This window comes from Lynx canadensis, chromosome A1, assembly GCF_007474595.2.
Source record: "Lynx canadensis isolate LIC74 chromosome A1, mLynCan4.pri.v2, whole genome shotgun sequence".
In the NCBI taxonomy this organism is placed as follows: domain Eukaryota; kingdom Metazoa; phylum Chordata; class Mammalia; order Carnivora; family Felidae; genus Lynx; species Lynx canadensis.
The window spans coordinates 196,304,449-196,329,401 of NC_044303.2; the positions used below are offsets into that span (position 1 = coordinate 196,304,449).

At 48.0% G+C, this 24,953-nt stretch overlaps 1 protein-coding gene across 2 annotated transcripts in view; it reads left to right on the forward strand.

Annotated features, from left to right (window-relative positions):
* The first annotated feature begins 11,863 nt into the window (after nucleotides 1-11,863).
* The window catches only part of ANXA6 (annexin A6), a 51,272-nt gene continuing 38,182 nt past the window's right edge, over nucleotides 11,864-24,953 (forward strand). For both annotated transcript variants that reach the window (XM_030329026.2, XM_030329017.1), the window contains exons 1-2: nucleotides 11,864-11,968; nucleotides 22,490-22,533. In XM_030329026.2, coding sequence (XP_030184886.1) covers nucleotides 22,516-22,533 — 18 coding nt within the window. In that variant the 5' untranslated portion in view covers nucleotides 11,864-11,968; nucleotides 22,490-22,515. The remainder of the gene's footprint in view (nucleotides 11,969-22,489; nucleotides 22,534-24,953) is intronic.

Consider the following 24,953-nt stretch of genomic DNA (forward strand, 5'->3'; position numbering starts at 1 on the left):
ATTGTGGCACAGAGACTGCAGGGGAGAGACTGCTGGGGCCGTGTGAGCAGGGAAGTGGCCAGGGATGAGGGATGGGGGTGGGGGGGGCGGGGGGAGAAGCGAGGGGGCCTGATTTCAATGGTAAATCAAAGTCCTGGCTTCTCTAGGACTCCAAACAAAATTCCTTTCTCTGGGTTCCCCCGCCAAGGTGAATGGAGCTATTCAGAGCCCTGCTCAGGAAAAAAACAATTGTGCAGCCAGGAGGGGAGTGTCCTCAAGGGCAGACGGGGAGAGCTGGGAGGCAGCCGGAGGGGCCGCTGAAGGTCACAGAAGGGTCATGACAGGGCCTGAAGGACAGGACTACTTGAGGACACAGCAGGTGATGTGTGGCAAGGAGGGGGTGAGGCCTGAACCAGACCTAAAGCAGGGGCTGGCACGGCCAAAGCCGTGGGCTTGCAGCCCACTTCTCCACAGCCCTGAGCAAGAATGGCTTCACATTGAAAAAAATATACATATGGAACCCTTCACGAGTCCCAGTTTCAAGTGTACACGCAGCCAAAGTAGGCACTTCTCATTTTTAATGGCTGAAATCCATATTTGGCGATACACGGAAATGATATAAAAGTCAAATTTCAGTGTCCGTGAATCAAGCAGTATTGGAAAACGGCCACACTCACTCTGGTACGTACTGTCTGAGGCTGCTTTTACACCACCACCCAGCTGTGTACAGAGACGCGTGGCCCACAGAGCCCAAAATATTTACCACCTGGCCCGTTGCAGAAAACGTTGGTCAACTCTTGCTCTAAAGGTTGGTATTTATAAAAATAATTTTCTGGGGGCGTCTGGATGGCTTAGTCGGTTTATGCGTCCGACTTCGGCTCAGGTCATGATCTCACGGTCCGTGGGTTCGAGCCCCGCATCGGCTCTGTGCTGATGGCTCAGAGCCTGGAGCCTGCTTCAGATTCTGGTCTCCTTCTCTCTCTGCCCCTCCCCGGCTCGCACTCTGCCTCTCTCTCTCTCTCTCAAAAATTAATAAACATTAAAAAAATAATTTTCTGAACTAAATAAGATGTAAATAAGATTCATTCTCAAAAAATATTCCACGTGAGCCTAAGTTCCCTTTGACCCTCCTTCCCACTCCTCCCCCCCCCCCCCCGCTTTCCTCAGGGGTTACTGCCTGGGTGTGTGTTCTAGATCTTTTTCTGCATTGACATAAGCATATGTGTATCCACAGGGAAACAAAGGATTGTTTTGTGAATTTGTTTTTCTGTAGATGGTTTTACACCGCAAATAGTTTTCTTAAAATTGCTTTTTTCTGAACTCAACAATGTTCCGTGGCCACCTATATGGACCTACCTTTATACTTTTTAAAGCGCTACATAATATTCTATGGCTTGGCTCTCCTGTTTATTATTCCCTTAGGAGAGGACATGTAAACTGGTTCTATTTTTGCTGTTGGAAACAATGCTACAAAGAGCAAGAACTAGCCCTTCAAGGCTCAAATAGCTACATTTCCTTGAAGAAAATGCTTGTTAAATGAAAGAATGGTATGCAACGCAGGCATGTGACCGATGTACTCTCACTCATCCATGTTTGTGACTAAGTAAACACCACCAGGCAAGTCCCTCCAAATGTAGGCGTAAGCCTCTCGCTGAAGTTTTGTGTACCTGCTAATTACTGGTTGTAAGCAGGTGGAAAGCCTCCTGGCTTCTGGTTGAAACAGGATTCCCTCTGTACAAACTCAATGGGCATTCTTGGAAGGTAGTGTGATGGGTGGGAAGCAGCAGAGAATGGAGAGCCCGGGCACTTGCAGCCCCATTCTCACCTTGCCACTTGCTGTATGACCTTGATCAGCCTCTTCTCTTTGGGCCTCAGTTTCCCCATCCGTTTAAGGAAGGTGTTGGACCCTTGAGCTCTGGCCTCGCAGAGCCTAACCTCCTCTTTCAGTGACCGAGTACTTCAAGGAGTGGAAGGGTTCTGAGAAGTGATGGTGTTAGCTTCCAGCCACGTGGGCAGAGTGCTCTCAAGGGAGGTGTTGGGAGCAGGGCAGGGCCCCACCACTTTGAACCCAAGTTCTCACTGATTGTTCCCCAGGGGAGAGATTTCACAGAGTGTCCGTGCAGCCCAGCCCAAGGCCCTAGAGAATGCCCATGGCGGACTGGAACCCAACGTCCTGGGTTTGGACTGCTGGCTACCAGACGCTCTTGGAGCACCCCGTTCCCCTCTGTTCCACAGCACTTAACACAGGTTGTTATTTATGGGAATTTGTGTGATTGCGTCATGAATGTCTGGCTCCCACTCTGTAGGGCGAGAGCTCTGTGAAAGCTGGGACCAGGTCTGTATTGCTCAGCCCTTATCCCAGTCCCCTAGCACAGTGCCTGGTACTTTGTGGGCACTGGACAAACACCTGCTGAATGAATAAACGAGCTGCTCCAGCCTGGTTTCAGAAGCAGAGACAGCCTTCTCTTTAACCCAAGGGCCCAAAGGGGCAAATAAGGAGGAGTGGGGAGCAGAGGGGGCGCTGTGCAAACATGCCAGACAACATCACAGAATTAGAAAGGTCATTCCTTTCCTGGGTGTCAGCCCACCGGTGGGCTGGGGATGGGAGGTGGGGAGATTCTGGAATAGTAGGCCTTGGGGAATTGGTACTCACAGAAGCTCTGAACTGCAGTATTTATTCATTCATTCATCTGTTTCATCCATCAAATATTTACTGAGAATCTACTTTACCAAGCAATGGAGACAGATATTAGCCAAAATCACACAAATAATGATCTAACCACCAGTTAGGACAGTGTTGTGATGGGAAAGTAGGATCCTAGGAGAGATAATGGGGAGGGGTATATAAAGTGCACTGGAGGGGGTGCCTGGGTGGTTCAGTTGGCTGAACCTTGACTGTGCATCTGACTCTTGATTTTGGCTCAGGTCATGATCCCAGGGTGGTGGGATCAAGCCCCGCTTAGGGTTCTGAGCTGAGCACGGAGCCTGCTTAAGATCATTGCACCATCTCTCCCTCTGCCCCTCCCCTGCTTGTGCTCTCTCTCTCTAAAATAAATAAAAATAAATAAAATAAATAAATAAATAGAAAAGTGCTCTGGAGAAAGGATTAGGAAGGAATTTCTGAAGAAGTGCTATTTTAAGGAAAATCCACAAGAATAATGAGCTTCTATTAGTAAGCTTCCAGGCTTACAAGAAGAGCCTTCATTCCATGGAAATGGAATGTTTCAATAAAATTTTGAGTGAGTCACGGGATCTTGGAATCCTAGAAAGAGAATCTCAGAGTCACAGAATCTTAACCTCACAGAATCCTGAAACAAATACTTACAGATTCTTCAACAGTAAATGGAACCTTAGAATTCAATGTTAAAGACTCAGAATCTTCACATAGAAGAACAAAGGGAATCTTTTTTTTTGCAATTTTTTTTTTAATGTTTATTTCTTTTTGAGAGAGAGAGTATGAGCAGGAGAGAGGCAGAGAGAGAGAGAGGGAGGGAGACACAGAATCAGAAGCAGGATCCAGGCTCTGAGCTGTCAGCACAGAGCCCAACACGGGGCTCAAACCCACGAACCGTGAGATCATGACCTGAGCTGAAGTCACACGCTTATCCGACGGAGCCACCCAGGCGCCCCAAGAACAAAGGGAATCTTAAGAGATAATTTTACTTGCATCACCTTCTCTCTCCTATTGTACAGATAGTAACAGAACAAAACTAAAGAGTGCAGTCATAGAAGCCAGCCAGAACACTCACTTCTTATTATTAATAGATTAGGACTCCATACATTTAGTAAATAATAATAATAATAATAATAATAGCAACAATGGTTACATTTACTGTCTCATTACTATGTGCTAATTGCTGCTAAGTGATTTATATCCAACACCAAACTTGTGAAGTATATATTTTATAGTACCCACATATTATAACTAAGAAACAGAATCTCAGGGGAATAAAAATGGTTAATGGTCACTCAGCTAGAATGCGGTAGAAACAGAACCCTAGGGCGTTTTTGCTTATTTGCATTTTAATTAAAGACTGTGCTCTAATGCACGGTACTACACAGCTTTTTTTCTAATTACAGCTGTTTTCAAGCCTCTTCCCAGTGACCCCAGCTTTCCTGTAACTTTGCCCTTAGGAGTAAAAGTACTCTCTTGGCTTGAGTTTGCTGTGGGGTGATCAACTTCCTGGAAGATCTGTAATACACTCTCATGTCAAAGAAGCCTTCTGAAGACCTAAATGTGCTGTTAAGCCTAAAAGAAGTGAGTTTGTTTATGGGATCCAAGCGACAGTATGACATCAGGAAATTTAGTTCCCGTCTGAGGTCAGGCACTAAATAGCTATGTTTTGGCAGCTAAGTGATGGAGCCTCCCTAGGTCCCAGGTTCCACGTCTCTTAGATGAGCTTCTAGGGCCATGGAGAGATAATGCATGCAAACATGCTTTGTGACTTATGAAATAAATGTAAGGATCCTAAGGTTCAATGGTGTCTCTTCTACCTTGTGAGTGAGAGCGTGGTTGGATCTCCCTCAATGGAGGGCAATTTGGAAAGATGAGGAGCCTCAAAAAATATTCATTACTCTTTTATCTGGAATTCAAGTTTTAGGAAACAATCTCGGAGCCATGCTGAAAAATTCAGAATCAACCTAAATGTCTGACAAACAGGCGATTAGATAAATAACTTATACTATTACATATAATGGAATTTGATATAGTTACTTTAAATGTTTTGAAGAATATTTAATCACATAAAATATTGTTCATAACAAATTAAGGTATATCAGAGATAAAATAATATCAGAGTAAGTTCCAGGTTTTTACAAATGAAAGTATACATGAGTGGCACATAAGTGATCCATAAATGTTGCTATCATTATTATTATTGCTGTTGATGTTATGTAATAAAAGAATGATATTAATCATAGTGTTAATGTAGGCTGTCTTTGGATTATAGGATTATGGCTTTAAATTATTTTCATCTTTTGATGAACTATCTATCTTTTGATGAACTATCTATAATGAACGCCTAATATTTTTCCAGGAGAAAACAATAAAAATCATGAGGAAAAGTGATTCTGTGACTTTTAAGCCTATTTTTTGTTTGCACTCTATTTCTCTATCTCTCCACCCGCTAAGTGACCTCTGCCCCAAACTAAGTGTCCTCGCATCCCTGAGACCTATAGCCAAAAATAATCTGTTTTTGTGCCAAGTGGTTAGAAAGTCCTTGTGTCTTCCCCACACAGAGGGGCAATCCCCGTCTTTCGGGGGAATACCGGACACTGATATAGGCCTTCTCGTAGGGGAAGAGGGTTTTTTCTGGTGTTCATATGAACAGTCCCCCTGCCCTGGGACTCCTTCCTTTAACTAAACTTAAAGTGAACCCATCTTTGGGCACACTCTCTGATGGAGGCCGGCAGAACTGGAACCTGCCAGCAGGTGGCAGTATCTACCCACTTGCAGCTCTCCAGAGGGCCGCCCAGAGATTTTGAACTTTTCTCCTGAAATCAGAGAAACTACCGCCCAGAGAGAGGGGGAAGACGGTCTGAAATCCCAGTGCATTGTTCTACCCACATCTCCACACCACACTGTCTTCCTCTGTCACAAACATTTTGTAAGGACCACTCCATGTAGGAAGGGGCTTGGAACAGAACCAAAAAGATGAAGTCATGTCAGTGTGTTTCCTTCCCATATTTGCCTCCTTCCAGGCTTTGTTCCCACCAGTCAGTGACAGTGTGTGACATATGCTTACTTGCTTCCTCCACAGCCCCTGGATGTTTATGTTGTTTCCTTTCTGTGTTTAAAAAATATGGTGTAGGACCTAAAAAGCTTTCTCTGTAATTCAAATTATTTTTCTTAGGACTGATTCCTAGAAATAAGATGACCCGTCAAAGAAAATGAGCAGTATATTAGCCTTGTTTCTGCAGCTCAGGGAATAAGGCCCTGGGCCCAGGCAGTCAAGGGGACCAGCCTTTCAATCCTGCCTCAGTCATCTGGGCTGACTTTGGGCAAATGCTGTATTTTCTGAACTTCAGTAATCTTTACCCCAAATAAAGGATACTAAGAGCCCCTCCACTTGTATACTAGATACTATTCTCGCTCCAAATATCACTCCCCTCTCTCTTCCATTTCTTCACCCTCTATCTGGTCATTCCCATCAGCTCACAAATATGCTGTGATTTCACCAATCCTAAACAAAAAACAATCCAGAACTCTCCTTTTGATCCTCACCCCCCACCAGGGATGTCCCATTTCCTTTGCTGGCCTTTGTGACAAAACTCCTGGAATAAGTAGTTTGCACTTGTTATGCTAAGCCTGTTCCTCTAAGGCCCTTGTCCCCAACACTCTACAGAATCTGCTCTCCACGGGAAAAGTTGACCTTCATAATACTAAATACAGTGATGGATTCTTGGGTCTTGTCCTACTAGACCTAAGAGTAGCCTTTGGCACAACTGACCACTCCCTCCTCCTTGAAGCCCTTTCATTCACTTGGTTTCCAAAACACCACACTCCCTTGGGTTTCCTTGCACCTCACTGTGAGCTCTTTCCCAGATGCCTTTGCTGGTCCTTCTCCTCTTTCTGATTCTTACTGTAGGAGTGACCCTTGGTTCTCTTCCCCTTTGATGAGCTCATTGCTTCTCTGGCCTTGAACAGTATTTATATGCCTGTAACTTTCAAATTTGTATCCCCAGCCTGACCTCTTTCTTGAATGCCAGAGTTGTCTATCCAAATGGCTCTTAGACATCGCCTCTTGGATGTCTAATAGAAATCTTACCAAACTGAAGTCGATCTTTTTTCCCACTTTCACTCTCCAAATTTCTCCTCCTGCAATTTTGTACACCAGAGTTCAGAGTAACTCCATCCTTCCAGTGGCTCAGGCCAAGATCCTTGAAATCATTCCTGACTCTTTTTTTCTGTCACCTTATATCCAATCCTTCAGGAAATCATGTTAACTCCACCTTGAAATATATCCAGTCTCTAACCACTTCTCACCAACTCTATGCCATTTTGGCTGAGCCACCAGCATCTCTCACTCAGATTACTACACAAGCCTCCTAACAGATCCCCAGTGCCTACTCTTGCCCCCCCATTAGTATTCAGTATCCTTGACACAGAAATATATCAACTCCAGAATATATAAGAGCTCTTAAAACTGACCAGCAAAAAGACAACCCAATTAAAGACAAGCAAGGAAAAAAAAATTAAAATGGGCGAAGGACATGAATAGACATCTCTTCAAAGAGGATGTGTGTACAAATGGCCAATCAGCACACGAAAAGATGTTCAGCATCATTAGTCATTAGAGAAATGCAAATCAAATCATGAGATACCAAAAAAAGAAGGAAAAAAACAACTCAGGTACACTTCAGCTACAAAAAGAGAAAATAAAACCACAGATACCATTTCACACTGACTAGGACGGCATTAAACAAAAAATAAAAACCAGAAAATAACGAGGGTTGTCAAGGACATGGAGAACGCTTGTGCATTGCTGGTGGGGATATAAAGCGGTGCAGCTTCTGTGGAAACAGCTCAGCAGTTCCTCAAACAGTTAATACAGAATTACCATACGGACTAGCAATTCCACTCTTAGTAAATACATAAGAGGACTAAAAACAAGTACTCAAACAAGGGTTGGTACACAAATGTTTATAGCAGCACTACTCACAATGGCCGAAAAGAGGAAAAAAGCTAAATGCCCATCAGCTGATGAAAGGATAAGCAAAGTGTGATATATCCACACAATAAAATACTATTCAGCCATAAAAAGAATGAAGTGGGGCTACATGTTGCAGCATTTAGGAACCTCGAGGCCATTATTGTGATGGTTAGTTTTACATGTCAACTTGACTGGGCTAAGGGATGCCTGGAGAGCTGATAAAACATCACTTCTGGGTGTGTCTGTGATGGTTAGCAAATGAGTCACTGAGAGATTAGCATTTGGTGCAGTATACTGAGTAAGGAACTGCCCTCACCAATGTGGTCTGGTCGGGCATCATGCAGTCCATCGAGGGCCGAATGGAACAAATGACAAATGGCAAAGAAAAGGCAAATGCAGCTCTCTCTCTCTCTCTTAAGTTTATTTATTTTTGGAAGAGAGAGAGAGAGAGCAGAGGAGGGGCAGAGAGCACCCCAAGCAGGCTCTGTGTACTTTGCGCAGAGCCTGATGCAGGGCTCGAACTCAGGAACCGGGAGGGACGACCAGAGCCCAAATCAGGAGTTGGATGCCGAACCAACTGAGCCACCAGGCGCCCCGCAGCTCTCTTCTTGGGTTGGGACGTCTATCTTTTCCTGCCCTCAGACCACCCCTCCACCCCACCCCCATTCTCAGGCCTGCAGGCTCTAACTAAATCACACCACTGGCTTTTCTGGTTCTCCACTTTGCAGCCGGCAGTTTATGGGACTTGTCAGTTTCCACAACTGCCTGAGCCAATTCCTATAATAAACCTCCTCCTATATATATCTGTTTCTATATAGCCTGTTGGTTCTGTTTCTCTGGAGAACCCTAATACGATTCTGCTAAGTGAAAGAAGCCAGACACTAAAGGCCACACATAATACCATTCCGTTTATATGACCCACTCAGAATAGGCAAATCCATAGAGGCAGAAAGCAAACTGGTGGTTTCCAAGGATTGGGGGAGGGGACACTGGAGATTGTTTAACAGGTACGGGTTTTCTTTTAGGGGGATGAAACCGGCATGAAACTACGCAGAGCGGGTGGTTGCACAACAATGTGAAGGTACTAAATGTCACTAAATGGTTCCCTTTAAAATGGCTGATTTTATGATATGTGAATTTTACCTCCGAAGAAAGAAGAAAATAAACGTCCTGTCCCTCCTCTGTTCCACACCCTGCAACAGCTCCCCAAATGCCTCAGAGTAAAAGGCGAAGTCCTCACAAGGGCCCACAAGCCCCCTCCTCACCCCCATTTCATTGGGTCCCTCCTTATCTCTGCTCTCCTGATACTCCCCCTCCCCCTCCCTCCACTCCAGCCACACTGGCCTCCTTGCTGTTTCTGGAACATTCCAGGCCTACTGTTGCCTCCAAGCACTTGCTCCAGCTGTTTCCTCTGCCCGAAGACACTTTTCCTACAGCTTGGCTACCTTCCTTACCTCTTCCACGCTGTCGTTCACGCTGTTTGGCCCCTGCCGATATACCCTACAGAATACTGCAACTTCCTGTTATCCTGGGAACCTTCACCTGCTTTTCCTTCTTTTTGTCCACAGCACTTGTCACCCGCTAAGATACCGTCATGTCTGCTTATCGCGTATCTGTCTCCCCTCTGCTGGAACGCAGAGGCCAGGAGGGCAGAGATCTTCATTTTGTTTGCTGATAAAGCTCTGAAAATAGTACTTGGCCCATAGCAGGTGCTGAATGAGGATTTTCTAATGAATTGGGGAGATGAAATGTAACATCACAAGTAAAGCTCTTACAACACTGCCTGGCTCACCGAAAATGCTCAGTGAACGGCAGCTACTATTTATGATGCTTGAGGAACCCCAACCTCCACGCTGGGGCCAGCCCCTTTATAATCTGTCTAAGAAGGTATTGCCTCATCTACTAGAAGATCTGTTAAAAACAAAATCCAGACAGGTATATTTGAAGATCCAGTTGGCTTCATTAAATAACTCATGAATTGGGCAATGTCGCACGTAGGAGGCAGAGGGGAGCCTGGAAGAGTTGTACAAAATGGAAGGTTTTTATAGAAGGAGGGTGAGCAAGAAAGTTATTAGCAAAAGAAAAGGGGTGTTCCAGGCAAGGTGGCTTTTCCTTAGGGAGAAAAGCAAGGGGTCTTATCCTGTAGATCATCTCATCTTTCTTTGGGGGGTCTCCGTGGCAGATTCATTGGCACTGATTGAAAAATTCCTGACTGACCGGTGAAGCCTACATTTCTGGGGGAGGTTGAAACGGATTAGGTATTAATCCCCAAGCCATTGTTTGTGAATGTAGCCTCAATGACACCATGTTGGGCCTGTGGTTTTATTTTTAACAGATCTCATTATAAGGTAATTATTTTAATTTCTTCTTAGTCTCCCACGGGATTCTATTCATCTTTCTGGTCAACATCACTCTCACCTGGGTGCCTAGGTTGGGTCTATTTGCTGTGGGCCAGCATTGTATTTTATAGTTTACAGATCACAAGTGTCCAAACTTCTTTGTAACAATGACCTAACTGTCTTCTGTGAGAGTGGACGCTCCATGAGGGCAGGTCAGGGCCCCCACTTCCTATTTGCTCACTTCCATCTCCCAGCTCAGTACCTGGCATGCAGCAGGTACTCAATAAATGTTGTTGGGGGAACAAATATGTTGGGGAGGAAAAACATCCTCTGCCCTTCAAGATCCTTCTAGCTAGACTAAGAATCAAATTGACATGAGACAGATTAAAGGGAAAAAATCAAATTTAGTTTCATACATAAGGAATCCACATAAACATGGAAATCCCAAAGGCACTGAAGCTATGCAACACTTATATGAGCCTGTTATGAAGATAAGTTTCTTAGGCTAATTGGAATGTCTTGTTAAAAGCTCTCTTCTTGGTACAGGCTCTTTCCAGTGTAAATTTAGGCAGTTGAGGGGGAGGTGGAGAGCTTTCCTTGAATCTGCTGGGTATGGATTGCTTTTAACTCAAAATAATCTTTATGCCACAGTCACCCATCTTGGAGCAGCCTGCCCTTGGCGCCTACAAATAGATGGAAGGACATACTTTCCACCCAGGTCTCCTTGTAGAATTCTTAGAGGACTCTGAACTGGTGACAGATTGAGGACAACCATTGGAAAAAGCTTTTGGTCATCCTTATCTTTTGGATGAACAAATTGATTTTTAAAGCAATTACATGTCTTGTCCATGCAAACTCAGCAGGTGAGTGGGGAGCCCAGGGTTGCCATCTGTCCAATCTTTTCACCCAAGCAGAACTTTTTTTTCTTTTTAAAAATATTTTTTTAATGTTCATGTATTTTTGAGAGAGAGACAGAGTGTGAGCAGGAGAGGAGCAGAGAGAGAGGGAGACACAGAATCCGAAGCAGGCTCCAGACTCTGAGCTCTCAACATGGGGCTCGAACCCACGAACTGTGGGATCATGACCTGAGCTGAAGTGTGATGCATAACTGACTGAGCTACCCAGGCGCCCCCACCGAGGCAGATGTGTGGGGGATGGGAGATACTACTGAACTTTATTATAGGACCACCTCCTCCAGGAATTCTTTACAAATATCCTGGGGGAACAACATTCTCAATTTCCTCTGTATTCTCAGTTTATTGTTTTTTATGTTCTAGAATTTTCCACACAGCCCTGGATTTTAACAGCTGGTCTTTTTGCCTTTCCTGTGAACTATGCACTCCCCAGAGTCAAGCCCTAATAAATGTCCCTCTGGAGTCTCTGTGGCCACGTTCAAATCCCAGCTCCACAACTTACCGGCTGTGCCACGTTGGTCAAAGACCTGGACGTCTCTGGGCTCTCCTCCGAAAAGTGGGTAAGTAATGTCACGGGTATGATGGGGCTACTGAGGAATGTAATCTGACCAGGCAGATAAAGTGCATGGCCTCAATTTTGTCAAGTCTCAATGTTCGGTTTCTCAGCAAAGTTTTGGCAAGTAGTAGGCATTGGGGGGAGAAATATCCAGCTCAGGGAATCAGAAGCCCTGACTTCTGGCCTTGAGTAGCCTTGGCCAGATCCCCCTACTTTCTCCAGGTCTTCGCGGGGGTCTGAGCACTGACGTAGGTTCTCCGGGCTGTGGGGCTGGGCCGCTCGGGGCTGGTGACATTCTAAGATTCCAGGAGCGAATGAACTTGGGGGGTGGGGCTGGGGGAGAGGAGGCGGGGCGAGCCCGATTGGCCTTCGCGCGCCACGTGTCCTGCGGGGGAGCAGCCGCCCGCTGTCCTCCCGGCCCGCCCCGCGCTGCTGCTCCTGCTCGGCTAACGGGCTCCCACCCTGCGAGCTCCGCGTCGCGTCCGCGCGTCCGTCTCCCAGTCCGCTACAGGAAGCCTCCGCCGCGCGGTGAGTGGGTTGAGGCCGGAGAGGGGATCGCTTCGAGGGATTCCTCTTCCTGGGGGCTGCAGGGACGCGGGGACGAGCAATAAACGCCCAGTCATTGCTGACCTGTGCCTCCCGCGAGGCTCCTGGGAGGGGTGCGGGCAGGTGGAGGGCGCGGGCAGGTGGGGAGCGGCGGCGGGGCGGGAACGCGAGGGCGCGGTAACCCGGGAGGGTCGCGGGCTGAACGTGCCGGGGGGAACGCAGTGGAGCAAATTTAGAGCCTCGAGCGTAGAAGCAGAGGCGAAGGCGCTCTGGCTGGGGGAGGGGAGAGCAGGAGGGGAAAGGAGGGGAGGAGAGGGGCGGGCGGACCGACCTGCAGCGGGTGTGGTCCGGGGGCTGGGGGCAACCCGGCAGACGCAGAGCCGGGTGCTGGCCGCGCTTTGAGAGGGGGCGGGGGCTGGAGAGACTTAGAAGATCTAGGGTTGGGGACCGCTGGACGGGGGGTCTAAGGACCCGCAGGGAAGGGTGTGGCTGAGGCCAAATGGAGACTGAGGCTGCAGGAAGAGTCATATCGTCCAGCCGCTGGTGCAGCGGTTTGTGGGTGTTGTTGGAAAGAAGGCTCTGTGTGCAGACCGATGGGGGGGACTGGCTTGTTCACACCCCAGGGACCAGCCCGTCCCCTTTGGATCACCGCTGGCCTAAAGGAGACTTGGAGCCGGGCTCTAAGGACGGAGGCCCCACCCTTCTTTCTGCTCTCCGGAAGCCCATTTTAGGCCTAACCAAAGCTCTCGGGGCTTCAGATAACTCCCAAAATACCCGCATGGGACTGAAATACCCTGAATCCAATCCCAGCTTCACCATCAACTTTCAGTGTGACCTTGAATCCGTAGCTTTCCCTCTCTGAGCCTCAAGTTCCTTTTCCAACTCCAGAGCTGATAAACTCAGACCCTCTTGGTGGAAATGATGGCTATCGTTAAAATTGATTTGTCAGCTGCAAGGAATGATTGCAAGTTTGGGAAGTCTTGATTACAGGCTTGGGAAGCCTGGGCGACCCTTGTAAGCCCTGTAAGGGGAAGGGGTGGGGGTAGGGGTGGGGGCTTTTGCTAAGAGAATCCAGCCTTTGCTTCCTCCCTCCCCTTCCTTTTCTCTAAACCCCCTTGGGTCTTCCTGACAATTCCAAATTTGGCCATATGGCTCCCGGGTTGGTGAAAGGACTCTGGTTTCCTCCTTCAGCTCTTTTCCCTCACTTCCCCCGCCCCACCCAAAGCACACCTTAAATTGCTAGCCCACTGACCCAGGAGGGACATCCTGTCCTGCTTGGCCCTCCAGGTGAATGATCCATCCAGCTGCAGCTCCCGCAGACCTTGCCCTTCCAGCTGGCAGGCCTGTGCCATGCAGAGGGCATTGGCCTGGGAGTCGTGGAAAGCAGGGTTACAGTTCCAGGTGCTGGAGGGGTCCTTGGGCAAGGCCCTTCCCTCTCTGGGGCTTAGTTAACCATCCGTAGCAAAGGCTGCTCAACTGGCTGTCGCTTCCAGCGCTGGTGTTCTAGGATTCAACTGTTCTAGGACTTAGGATTCTGGGAGTTGGGTGGGGCCAGGGAGGGAGGCACAGGCCTGCATCCCCCTCTGCAGCTGTGACAGTCACTCATCCATCTTTCCTTGCCTTCCACCCTTTGTTCCCAAGGCACTGGCTGCTCAGATTCAGAAAATATTTGCGGTTTCTGAGTAAGGGCCATAGCTCTTGCTGGGGCAGAATGTGGACACCAGTGTGCAAAGGAGGGGGGCTGTCCTTTGGAAGTGCGGAACCTTGCCTATTGGAGCTGACCCCTGGGACGGGGCGGGGGAGTTCTGCAGTGTTGGGAAGCTGCCAGCCTCTGGAGCATCTGCAGTGCAGCACCCAGCAGGAGCCTTGGGCCACCAGGCTCCAGCCTCGGCCCCAGCCTCTGAGTAGCTGGGGCCCTGGGCACATCTACCCTTCTGGGCGTTAGTTCCTTCCTCTGTAGAGGGGTAAGAGATGTGTCCAGGGCATCCAGCTGGTAGAGTGGGTGCAGGCTGCATGACTCCTCATGTTGTATTATTCTAGGATTTTCTGGGGAGGCCCAGTGGTATCACTTAGCCTCACCCCACCCAGCTTCTCCAAGATACTTCCTGGGTGGGGACAAAGTGCAGGATGTGGTCTGTACCCTGATTTCTGAGCATGCAAGTCCGGGTCTTGTCCTCACACCCGCCCTCCCTGCACCTCTACAACGGAGGAGACGGAGTCTTTTTGGCGGGGGGGGGGGGGGGGACTGTTATGCTTATAAACTTCTTGGCTAGGCATCCAGCCACTGCATTTCCTTTCCTCCTGGGATTGAGAAGCTCCCACAGAGACTGGCTAGGGAGAAATGACTGTCTTTGGGTTCTTTGAGCTTCAGATTGCCCTCCTGTAAAATGAGGAGGAGGTTGATACCCTCCTGAGATTATAAGACAGCAGCTGTGAAAGCGCCTTGTAAACTGCAGAGTGCTGTGCCCAGAGAAGCAAGTGCTACCGTTGTCATCTCAGAAGGGTGTGGTGCTTGAGAAGTCAGGTGACCTGAGCCTCAGGTTCCTCATCTGTAAAACGGGTGTCCTGGTGCTTCTGAAATAATAATAAAATCGTAACCTGCATCGTTTATTGAACCCTTCCAACTTGTCAGGCTCTGGCCGAAGCCTTGATATATTACATGCTGTTACCATGCCTATTTTGCAGACCTGAGAAGTCAGCCCTCAGAAGTTTAGGGAAGAAATAATACTAATGGCTAACGTTGTGTTTCCTGTGTGTCAGGGCCACTTCGAGGCTCTAGATGTGTCTTCTTTCTGTCCTCGCCAGCACTCCTCTGAGCTGGGCACTCTTTTTATCCTGTTTTGCATACGAGGCTAAGTACTTGCCCAAGGCCAAACAGCTCCCAAAGTGCAGGTCAGGCTTCACTGTCAGGCAATGGGGCTCCAGCGTCTGTCCCATTAGACACTACACATTGCTGTCTCTCACAAAAGTGACCTGAACTGGGGTTCAAACCCAGGCCCATCCAATTCTAAACCTGGGGCAGCCCGAGGATCTCCTGGGGACTTGCCCAACCCTGAGATCAAGGGTTCTGGGTCAGGAGAGGGAGAGACACTGCTCTCTAAGAAACCCGAGTGCCTCCAGCTGGGGGGGTGTGCCCAGGCACAAGGCCAGGAATGGCATTTCCCCTGGCTTCATCAAAGGCTTGCTCCCCGAGGACTGTGGGGCTGATCCTGGTGTCTTCCTGCAGGCTGGGGGAGGAGCCATCAGGAAAAGGGGAAGGGAAGGATATCGATTTTATAGGCCAGGGGCCTCTGGAGTCGGGTGCACACATCCTGGGGGGCGCAAAGATGATTTTCTGGGGTACAGGAAGAGACAGGCCTCTTCTTACATATGCCTTTAATCTCATGCTTACAAAATATATTTTTATCGTGATGAATGCTCAATTTTTTGTTGTTGTTGTTTGTTACTGGTGGTATATGAGATCAAAACAATTGTGGATTACTGCACTGGATTGCCAGCTTTGTGTGGGTGGGAGACTCATCGGTCTCAGTTTTTATTCTACCCCCATCTCCAGCCAATGGACAAGCTCAGTAAATATTTTTTGAAAAATGAGCCCCTGCTTCATCACTAGTTTTCTTAGTGACCTTGGGCAAATAATACTTAACCCCTCAAGTTATTTCCTCTCCTGGCTATATAATGAGGAATTAAGCACAGTTTGAGGAATTAAGCACTAGCCTGGATGTCCTCTTACTGTATGATTTTTTTCCCCACAAGGGGGTCACTAAGAAAGTATTAAAACAGCTCAATGTATTTCACCCAACAATCCTTATGAGTCAAACCCTATGCTAAGGGGTACAGCAAAGAAGCAGGAACAGTCATTTTTAAGAAACAGTAAAATCATGATTCAAAAGATACAGAAATGGTCATGTGCCAAGATTTTATTCTACTAGCTTACTAATGACTGGACAGGCAGATGTTAAAACCAGCTTGAAAGAGAATCAGTAGACACTTTTTTTAAAAGGAATTTTCAAATGGAGGCAAACTGGTTTTTCCGGCAGAAGGAGAGGGGAATTAATTGGACCTTTATCAGATAGAATAGTATGAGGGTGTCTATAAGAATTATTTTATATTACCACCATTTACCTACAAATTACTGAGCTGTAAAATAACTCAAAGACAGACTGGAATCAGATAACCCGGAGGGTTTGAGGTAGATTTTTTTCCTAGAATACCTTGGAGGAAAGCAACCTCCCTCTATTTGAGGAGTGGTAAATCCAAATGGTTGACCCAAGCCAGTCTAATATAGGTGATTTCTGAGTACTATGGGGGGTTCAGAGGCAAGAGAAATCCCTCCTGGCTTCCTGGAAGAGTTGGAAGAATCACCTAGAAAAGTTTTTAAAAATTACCAAAGCCTACGCCTCACCCCAGAAACCAATGAGTCAGAATCTCTGGGCATTGACCTTACGCTTTGGTAAATTGGAAAAAGTCCCCAGGTGGCATTAATGAAGCCAGAATTGAAAAGCACTGGTTTTGATGCTAGAAGGCTGGATAGAAAATGCTGGTAGAAGGGGTTGTGTGGGCTTAGTGGGGAAGGAGTGTGGTGGTGGGTGAAGGAGAGAGAGGGGAAGACAAATCAGGAAGGATGTCGTGAGCCTTGGATGCTGAGCTAAGACGGCCTGCATTGAAAGGAATCCCTGGGGACAAGTGGGCAAGGAGTGACCTGGCCCAAGTTAGAGTCCCCAGGCCTTAGGGGCACAGAGGTCTGGCTGAGTGTGTGACCTTCCAAGTTATTTTTTTTAATATTTTTAATGTTTATTTATTTTTGAGAGACAGAGAGAGACAGCATGAGTGGGAGAGGGCAGAGAGAGAGAGAGAGAGAGAGGGAGACCCAGAATGTGAAGCAGGCTTCAGGCTCTGAGCTGTCAGCCCAGAGCCCGACGCGGGGCTCGAACTCACAGACCGCGAGATCATGACCTGAGCCGAAGTCAGAGGCTCAACTGACTGAGCCACCCAGGCACCCCCCAAGTTATTTTTTGATTATTCTCACATTTACTTCCCCCCACACACCTGGTTTTACCCCCTACGCTCAGCATTGCCACCCTCCCTGAAAGCGCTCTGTCTTCCTCCAAAGTAGGCAAGACACCTTTGGAGAACAGAAATGCTTTTTTCTTACGCTGGTGTTTCCGTTCAGTCTGACATCTCCTGTCCCCTCTATCTGCTTCATTCCCTTGAAGTCCAGACTCCTGATTGTGCACATCTATCAGCCTGAACCCCTAACATGCGTCTTATAACTGTATATATTTGGCACAAATGCAACAGAAAAGGACAAGGTAAAAAAAATTGAGAAAGTTGTAATGTTTTTGTCCTGCACCCCAGTGGCTTGTAGTGTACCCCACTTTGGAGACCACTGCTCTGCAACGGTGACCTTGATAACAGAAGCCACCACTTACTACACATTTAATGTGTTCCTGGCCATGCTGAGTATTTTACCCACCTTAATTTATAGAATTTTCACCAAAAACCTTAGGATATTAGCATTTCCCAGATGCAGAAACTGAGTCAGAATGACAGAACTTGCCCTAGGTCATGAGCTAGGAATTTTCTGGAATGTCTGGAGTTTTTTTCCCCTTTATAAATGTTGGTTTATTTATTTATCTATTTATTTATTTTTTTAATGTTTATCTTTGAGAGAAAGAGGCAAAGTGTGAGCCAGAGAGGAGCAGAGAGAGAGAGGGAGACGTAGAAACCAAAGCAGGCTCCAGGCTCTGAGCTGTCAGCACAGAGCCCAACACGGGGTTTGCACTCACGAACCCGTGACCTGAGCCAAAGTCAGACGCTTAGCCGACTGAGCCACCCAGGTGCCCCTGTTGTGTCTGGACTTGAACTGAGGCCATGCCTGCAAAGCCTGCATTCTTGATTACGATGCCACTCTGCTTCCACTGTAAATGTTTGGTTTTATCATAATAAAAGCTACCATTTATTGAGACTTTTTTCTGTAATAGGCACTGTGCTTAGGGCTCTTCATCTGCTATTTCATTTATTTACCAGTACTTGAAGATAAGTTTTACGTGCATTCTGCAGATATGGAAATTGAGATTCAGTTAAGGTAGTTTACCTAAATCACACACTGGGGGTGGAGCTGTGACTCCCAGCGAGGTCCTACCTGAAAGCCCACGCCTCTTGCATGATTTGGCAAGACCCTTCCCCTGTCCAGCTTGTGGTTTCCCAGGTCTTGCACTTGGGCAGTGGTAAGCCATAAGTCCTGCCAGCTCTGGTGTGTTCTCTACCCTAGAGCATTCCTCCTGGAATCAGTCTGGAGCTCCCAAAGGGGAAGGAAGGAAACTTGATTGCTTGCAGGCTAAAGGACTAAGGCAGGGGGGTAGCCAGAGTAGCAAAAAGCCACTGGGAGACTCTTGAATAGATTAAAAAAAAAAAAAAATTGGGGGGATACCTGGGTGGCTCAGTCGCTTAAGTGTCCGACTTTGGCTCAGGTCATGATCTCATGGTCTATGAGCTCAAGCCCAGCATCGGCCTCTGTGCTCACAGACCAGAGCCTGGAGCCTGCTTCAGATTCTGTGTCTCCCTCTCTCTGCTCCTCCCCAGCTTGTGCTCTATGTCTCTCAATAATTATTTAATTATTAAATAATAACTAATAATGTTTATTATTTATAATAAATATTTATATATCAATTATTAAATTAATTATTAAATTATTTGGATTAATAATTTAATTTGGGTTAATTATTTGGATAATTAATTTGGATTAATTATTTGGATAATAAAATTATTTGGATAATAATTATTAAATTAATTATTAAAATTATTATTATTAATAATAATATTTATTATTAATTAATAAACATTAATATTTATTATTAATATATTTAATATAATATATATTATATAATCACATAATTATCAGATAATATTTAATAATTAAATAATAATTAAAATAATTATTTTTTGAGAGAGAGAGAGGCATGCACCCACATAGCAGGGGAGGGGCAGAGAGAGGGAGGGAGAGAATCCCAAGCAAGCTCTGCAGTCAGCACAGAGCCTGACACAGGGCTCAACCTCACAAACTGTGAGATCACGACCTGAGCTCAAATCAAAAGTCAGATGTTTGACTGAGCCACCCAGGTGCCCACCCCCTGCCCCCCACCCTTGAATGGATTTCTGGAGTGATCAGTCATCATGAGCCCTGTTGCATATCTAGGTCAGAAGAGGTTCAGGGTTCCTGGGAGGAGAGAGGCACAGGTCTAGAATGGCCATACCTGCCAGTCTTGTGAAGCTATTTCAACCAGGATGATAAGACTTGCATATTAGGTAGGGGGGAGGCTTAGGGATAGAGAAGAATCCTGTGACCTGGGAGAGAAGCCCCTGAGACTAATATTCTAGATTTTGCTATGAAAATTCATGGTTGAAATCTATAAAAGCCTCTCTCATCCACTCTGGATTTTCCCAAAGAGAGAGTGATATTATCCCCATTTTACAGATGAAGAAACTGAGGTCCAGAATGGGAACCTGGCTTGTCTGAGGTTACAGACAGATTGAGAATCAGACCTAGGTCTTTTTCTTGGGCCTCTCCTAATATCCCATTGCAGCCAGGGTCCACAGTGGTGTAAGGGCTTATGACCTGGGGCTTGGAGGCACAGATATTGGCCATTGTCTGGGCCTTGGCAAGTTACTTACCCTCCCTGAAATGCCTTTACCTCATCTAGAAAATGAGGGGCCTGAAGTAGTGGATGGTTAAGAGCCCTCTGGGATTCTGAAATATTGTATATAACACATTCATTCAACCAATTTGAGAGGTACAGTCTGAGTTGCTCTGGGAGGGGTCAGAGACCCTTGTAAAGCCAAGGTAGATGGCGCCTCTGATTAGCACCAGGGCTTCCCTAAGCCCACAGAGGAGGGGCTGTTGGAGATTCAAACCCCTCCCCACCCCACAAATGGCCGTCTCAACCTCTAGTTCTGGAAGAAGTTTGCTTTTTGTGTAGACACAAGACATGCACTCACATGAAGCACACACAGACTGCTCTCTGAGCTGAGGATATTTTCCCAAAGACTTGGAGGCCCTTCCTCTAAGCCGTCTCTCCTTGGAAAGGGCTCTCGTCCAGATGGGCCTGGGCTACAGCCAGCAGCTGAAGTTTCCAGCAACAAGGCCAAAGGAAAATGCTTCCAGACTGGAGGTGCAGGTGACAGGCCTTAGCCCTGCCTGCCTCAGCGGACTTCCCAGGCCTCTTTCTGTCCATTTCTATGCTGGCCTTGGGGATCCCTCGCCCCCTGCCCACACCATGCCCCAGGCCTGGGAAACCCCTGAGCTGGCTCCCCCGCCAGGCCCTGGAGTAGACTTGGGCCCCCCTCCCCTGGGCGGGGGGGGGGGGGGGGGGGAGTTTCCATTTCCTGGTGAGAGTTGCATGTTTGTACAGAGGGGCCCCTGGTTGTCAGGGAAACAGCAGGGTTTCCTCAAGCTCTGCTGGGGTTGCAGACAGATCTCTGTCCTCTGCTGTTCACTCCCAGCCCCTCCTCCTGTCTGTCTGCTGACTGCAGTGTGGGGGACGCATGATCAGGCACTGGGGACACAGGCAAACACGACAAAGCCCCGTCAGAACTTCCCACCAGTGCAGTGAGTACCTGGCCTCCTGTGCTCTGCCCTTGACTTCAATTAAAATGTCTCCTCCTCCAACAGTCCTGCAAGGGAGCAAAGGGAAAGCCCCAGTTTTGTACTTGAGATGACCTTGAACTCAGAGATGAGCAATATGCTGAAGGGCACGTAGCTAATTAGTGACAATCCAGTTCTGTGCACCTGACTCCAAAACCTGTGTTCTCTCTACCGTGTCACACTGTCTCTAGTGCCCGAAGATGGGAGCAGGATTATGGACTGAGGTCAAGGGCTGACTTCCCCTAAGTTTTTGTTGTTGTTGTTTTTTGGGTTTTTCTTTTCTTTTGGTGGTGGTGGGCTACACGGAGAACGGGAAAGCCCTGAGCTAAAATGCCACCCTGGTTTCCGCTCTTCTAGTTCTGCTCCTTGTAGGAGCTGATCGAGGTTATTATTCTTACTTTTAAAAAGTAACACACAGGGGCGCCTGGGTGGCTCAGTCGGTTGAGCATCCGACTTCAGCTCGCGTCATGATCTCATGGTTCAGGAGTTCGAGCCCCGTGTCGGGCTCTGTGCTGACAGCTCAGAGCCTGGAGCCTGCTTCAGATTCTTTGACTCCCTCTCTCTCTCTGCCCCTCCCCTGCTCACCCTCTGGCTCTTTCTCAAAAATAAATAACTATGAAAAAAATCTTCAAAAGTAATACACAGACATGGTTTAAAAAGACCCAATCGTACGGTCCTGACTGAAACAGAATGGACCGGCCCTTCCTTCTCCTCTTGTCCCCGGAAAATTGCTTCACTTCCATCCCTGCCTTCCTGCTGAGAGTGCCCATTAGCCTGCCCCGCCCCTGTTTTTCCCATTTCCAAACCAGTTACAGCCCCTTTTTTATTTCTTTTTTAGGTAAGACATTTTTGTTCCTTATTTCTTCACTCTAGACGCTGTCTCCTACACCCCCTTTGATCAGATCATGTGTCCCATTTGTCCTATCAGCGAAAAGTCCTCAGTGCTGGTCCCCTGCCTCCACTCCCTGCTGCCACATTAGCCACAGTGGGTCCATTGACCACACTGCCCCCAGGGATCGGCATGGTTCTTGCGATCCTCTGATCACTCAGCCTAGGCTTGTACCCCGTGTCACTCTCTCCTGACCAAGTATTATCTTTTCTTCTTACTTTTTGCCATATGCATGTTATTCTTCCCCATTATGGAGTAAGCCACAGAAAAGCAGGGCTTTAAAAATCTCTTTTACGGATTGCTGTGTCATCAGTGCCTAGAGCAGTGCCTAATCAGAGTAGACGCTAAAGAAATGCTCACTGACTTCCACAGGAACGACAGCCCTTCAGATATTTGCAACAGGTGGCCCAGAGCCCTTTGAGCACTCTCATCTGTAGAACGTTAAGCCCTGGCCTCTGGAACCATTCTTGGTGACTTAGACATAGAACATGCGTGGTGCAGATAGCATAGACTCTGGAGTCTGGACTTTGTTGCATTCATCTTTAAGCTGTGTGACTTTGGGTAAATGGCGCAACCTCCCTGACTCCCCCCATCCTCCATTTCTTCCCCTGTGGAAAGGGAGAATCTGGTGCTGGGAAGTGATCGCTGTGAGGGTTAAGTGGGATACCTGGGCAAGTGCCCTGCACCGCCTGGGGGAGTCGTGCGGGTTGGTGGTCGCTCCCTGTCTCCTTCTGGGTTCCAAGTCTCTTTCCCATCCTGGTGTGAGTATCTGGACACAGGCTAGTCTGTTCATTGTCTTCTGAAAAAGGCATCTGGCCCTGAAGCAGGTCAGGGGGTAATCTAACCAAAAGGGCCGGACGCAGCTGGAAAACAGTAGGGGGAGCCTGCCTTCCCTTGGGAGGAAAGATGGGTGAGGAAATTGGGGGAAAGAATGGAGGGGACCAGATCTCACGGGTCTCTTTCTTCTCCACAGTGTTATCTGCTGCAGAACCTGATACCATGGCCAAACCAGCACAGGTAAGGAGCCTTTCCCCTCCTGAAGCCTGTGCTCTGCCTTTCCTGGGCTTCTAGAGTCACGAGGCCCACTCTGCAGATCCCTGGTACCTTCATCTAGAAAGGAGCAGGGGAGGTTCTCAGGCTTTGCTTGCTCCTGTTACAAATCACATCCTTTTTCATTGCAAGTGACCAATGACAGCATATAACATCCTAATCAGATGTATATTGGCTTATATGACTGAAAAGCCCAGAGCTTCAGGTTGGGCTGGTTCCAGGGACCCAAATGATATTGTCAGGATTCTGCCTCTGTGAACTAGAGTTCCTCTGCATGGCGTCATTCTTGGGCGGCTCTTCCCTGATTTGGTGCTCTAGACACCAGCTGTCCTAGGCTTCCATTCTGCTTCCTGGTGGGCAGCCTGGAGGAAACAGCCTAATTCATTCCCAGTGATTCCAGGAAAAGTCCTAGGTTTGGCTCTCATTGGCTGGGCCAATGGTAACTTGGATTCAGATGGTAGAGTTGGTCCTACCTGAACTACATGGCTTAAGTGGTTCCCCAGGGAGATGGCTACCGGGTAGGCAAAAGCATTAGAGGGTTCTCTCTGCTCTGGAGATGGAAGTGTCCCTTGTCACGTGCACCAAATGTCTCATGCTGCATGACCCCAATGTCTCATGCTGCATGACCACTTTGCTGGGCAGTAGAAGCTAAGGCGTGGTGGAGCTTTTACTCCTGGGCGTGGCCAGGATTGGGTTCCGTCCTTGGGCAGAGCTACGTGTCATTCTGTGCCACGGTTCACCTGAGAGTGACCCTTGTTGGCTAGCCTTAGAGAAGGAGATAGGGCCACTGCAATGATGATGACCAGGAAGGGAGAATAAAACCAAGGGGGCACCTGGGGCACCTGGGTGGCTCAGCAGGTTAAGCATCTGACCCTTGATTTTGGCTCAGGTCATGATCTCACAGTTTGTGAGTTCGAGCCCTGTGTCCGGCTCTGCATTGACAGTGCGGAGCCTGCTTGGGATGCTCTCTCTCCCTCTCTCTCTGCCCCTGCCCCACTCAAACACACACATAGGCGCTCTCTCTCAAAACAAATAAATGAAAACATTTAAAAAACACCCACAGGGGACACCTGACTTGGCCCCTTTTGCTCCTCACTTCAGTCACAGAGCTGCTGGCTATAGACCTAATACAGGAGCTTTGTGATCTTGGGGGAGTTCTGACTCTCTCTGGGCCTCCCAGCGAACAAGGGCCTTAAGGGTACCTATTCTTAAGGATATCTTCACAATTTTTGAAGAGCACAGTGTATCATGTGATATAGGAGCCATATTCAAAAAAGTCCTAGCTGTGACCTCCCTATCAGCCTCTGAGGAGTGCACTTGCACAAGTGGTCTCTCTGACCAGGAAGAGAAAGTGTTAGTGGTTATGGGCAGAGGTCCAAGGCATAACTTGCTGTTCCCCATTTCCCATATGTAGTCATGCCGGAGCTGTTTCTTGGGAGGCATTCAAACTGCAGGGTTCTGCATGACCCAAGGGGACTGCACAGATCCTGGGAGGTCAGAGGGGCCAGGACCTAGGGCACGGAACTTTGGAATCCTGTTCCAGTGCTGCCAGGCCACGCTTCTGCCTGGCTGACCTGTGGTTTCTTGTTGCCATGGACCAGGGGGCAGTAGACAGTCTGCAAGCAAGAGTCAATGGGTGGCAGGGCCTTAGAGGTCCCTCATCCCGTGAGATGAGCTGTTATCCCCCATTCATGGCACTCATGCTCTAGTGGAGGCATAAAGGAGCTCTGTGGGCACGCAGGTTGGGGAAACTGGGAAAGGTGCCTGGAGAGAGCTACTGGGTAGGAGCAAGGGGGCTGATGTGCTCCAGAGGGAGGGGACAGTGGAACAGAAGGCCAGAGAGAAGTTGATGTAGGGTGTGCAGAGCAGCAACAGTAATTTGGCACGCTTGGGGTGCAAGGGTTTGGGGAGGGAGAAGGTTGCCGAAGACAGTACCAGAAGGTCTGAGAAACCCTGCGCACACGTGCACAGAACCAGCCGCTCACTCTTTTATCTGGTCCAGATCACCCCCAGTGTTAATTGTGCTATTCTCCCAGTGTTTCCTTCTAGAAGTAGTGAACTTGAGGCCCAAAGATGTGAAGAAATAGCGTGGTGTCAGAAAGGCCCCAGATGCATGGCTCTGTGGCATCCATTTCACAGGGATGTTCTGGGTTTGAACTCGATGATGGGGGATGAGAACACTGAGGGCGGGGCAAAAGGGGCAGGTGCCGGTACCTGGAACTCTAGCAGCTGCAGAGATGAGGCCTGGGTCAGGTCTGGTCAAGGCTGCTCTGAGGTGGAGTCCTGGCCGGGCAGCCATCTCTCCGGGTGACATCAGCTCTGCTCCCGAGAGGCCTCAGGCTCCTACTCTAGCAGCAGTTGGGGTGGGTCCCGAGACCTCAGAGCCC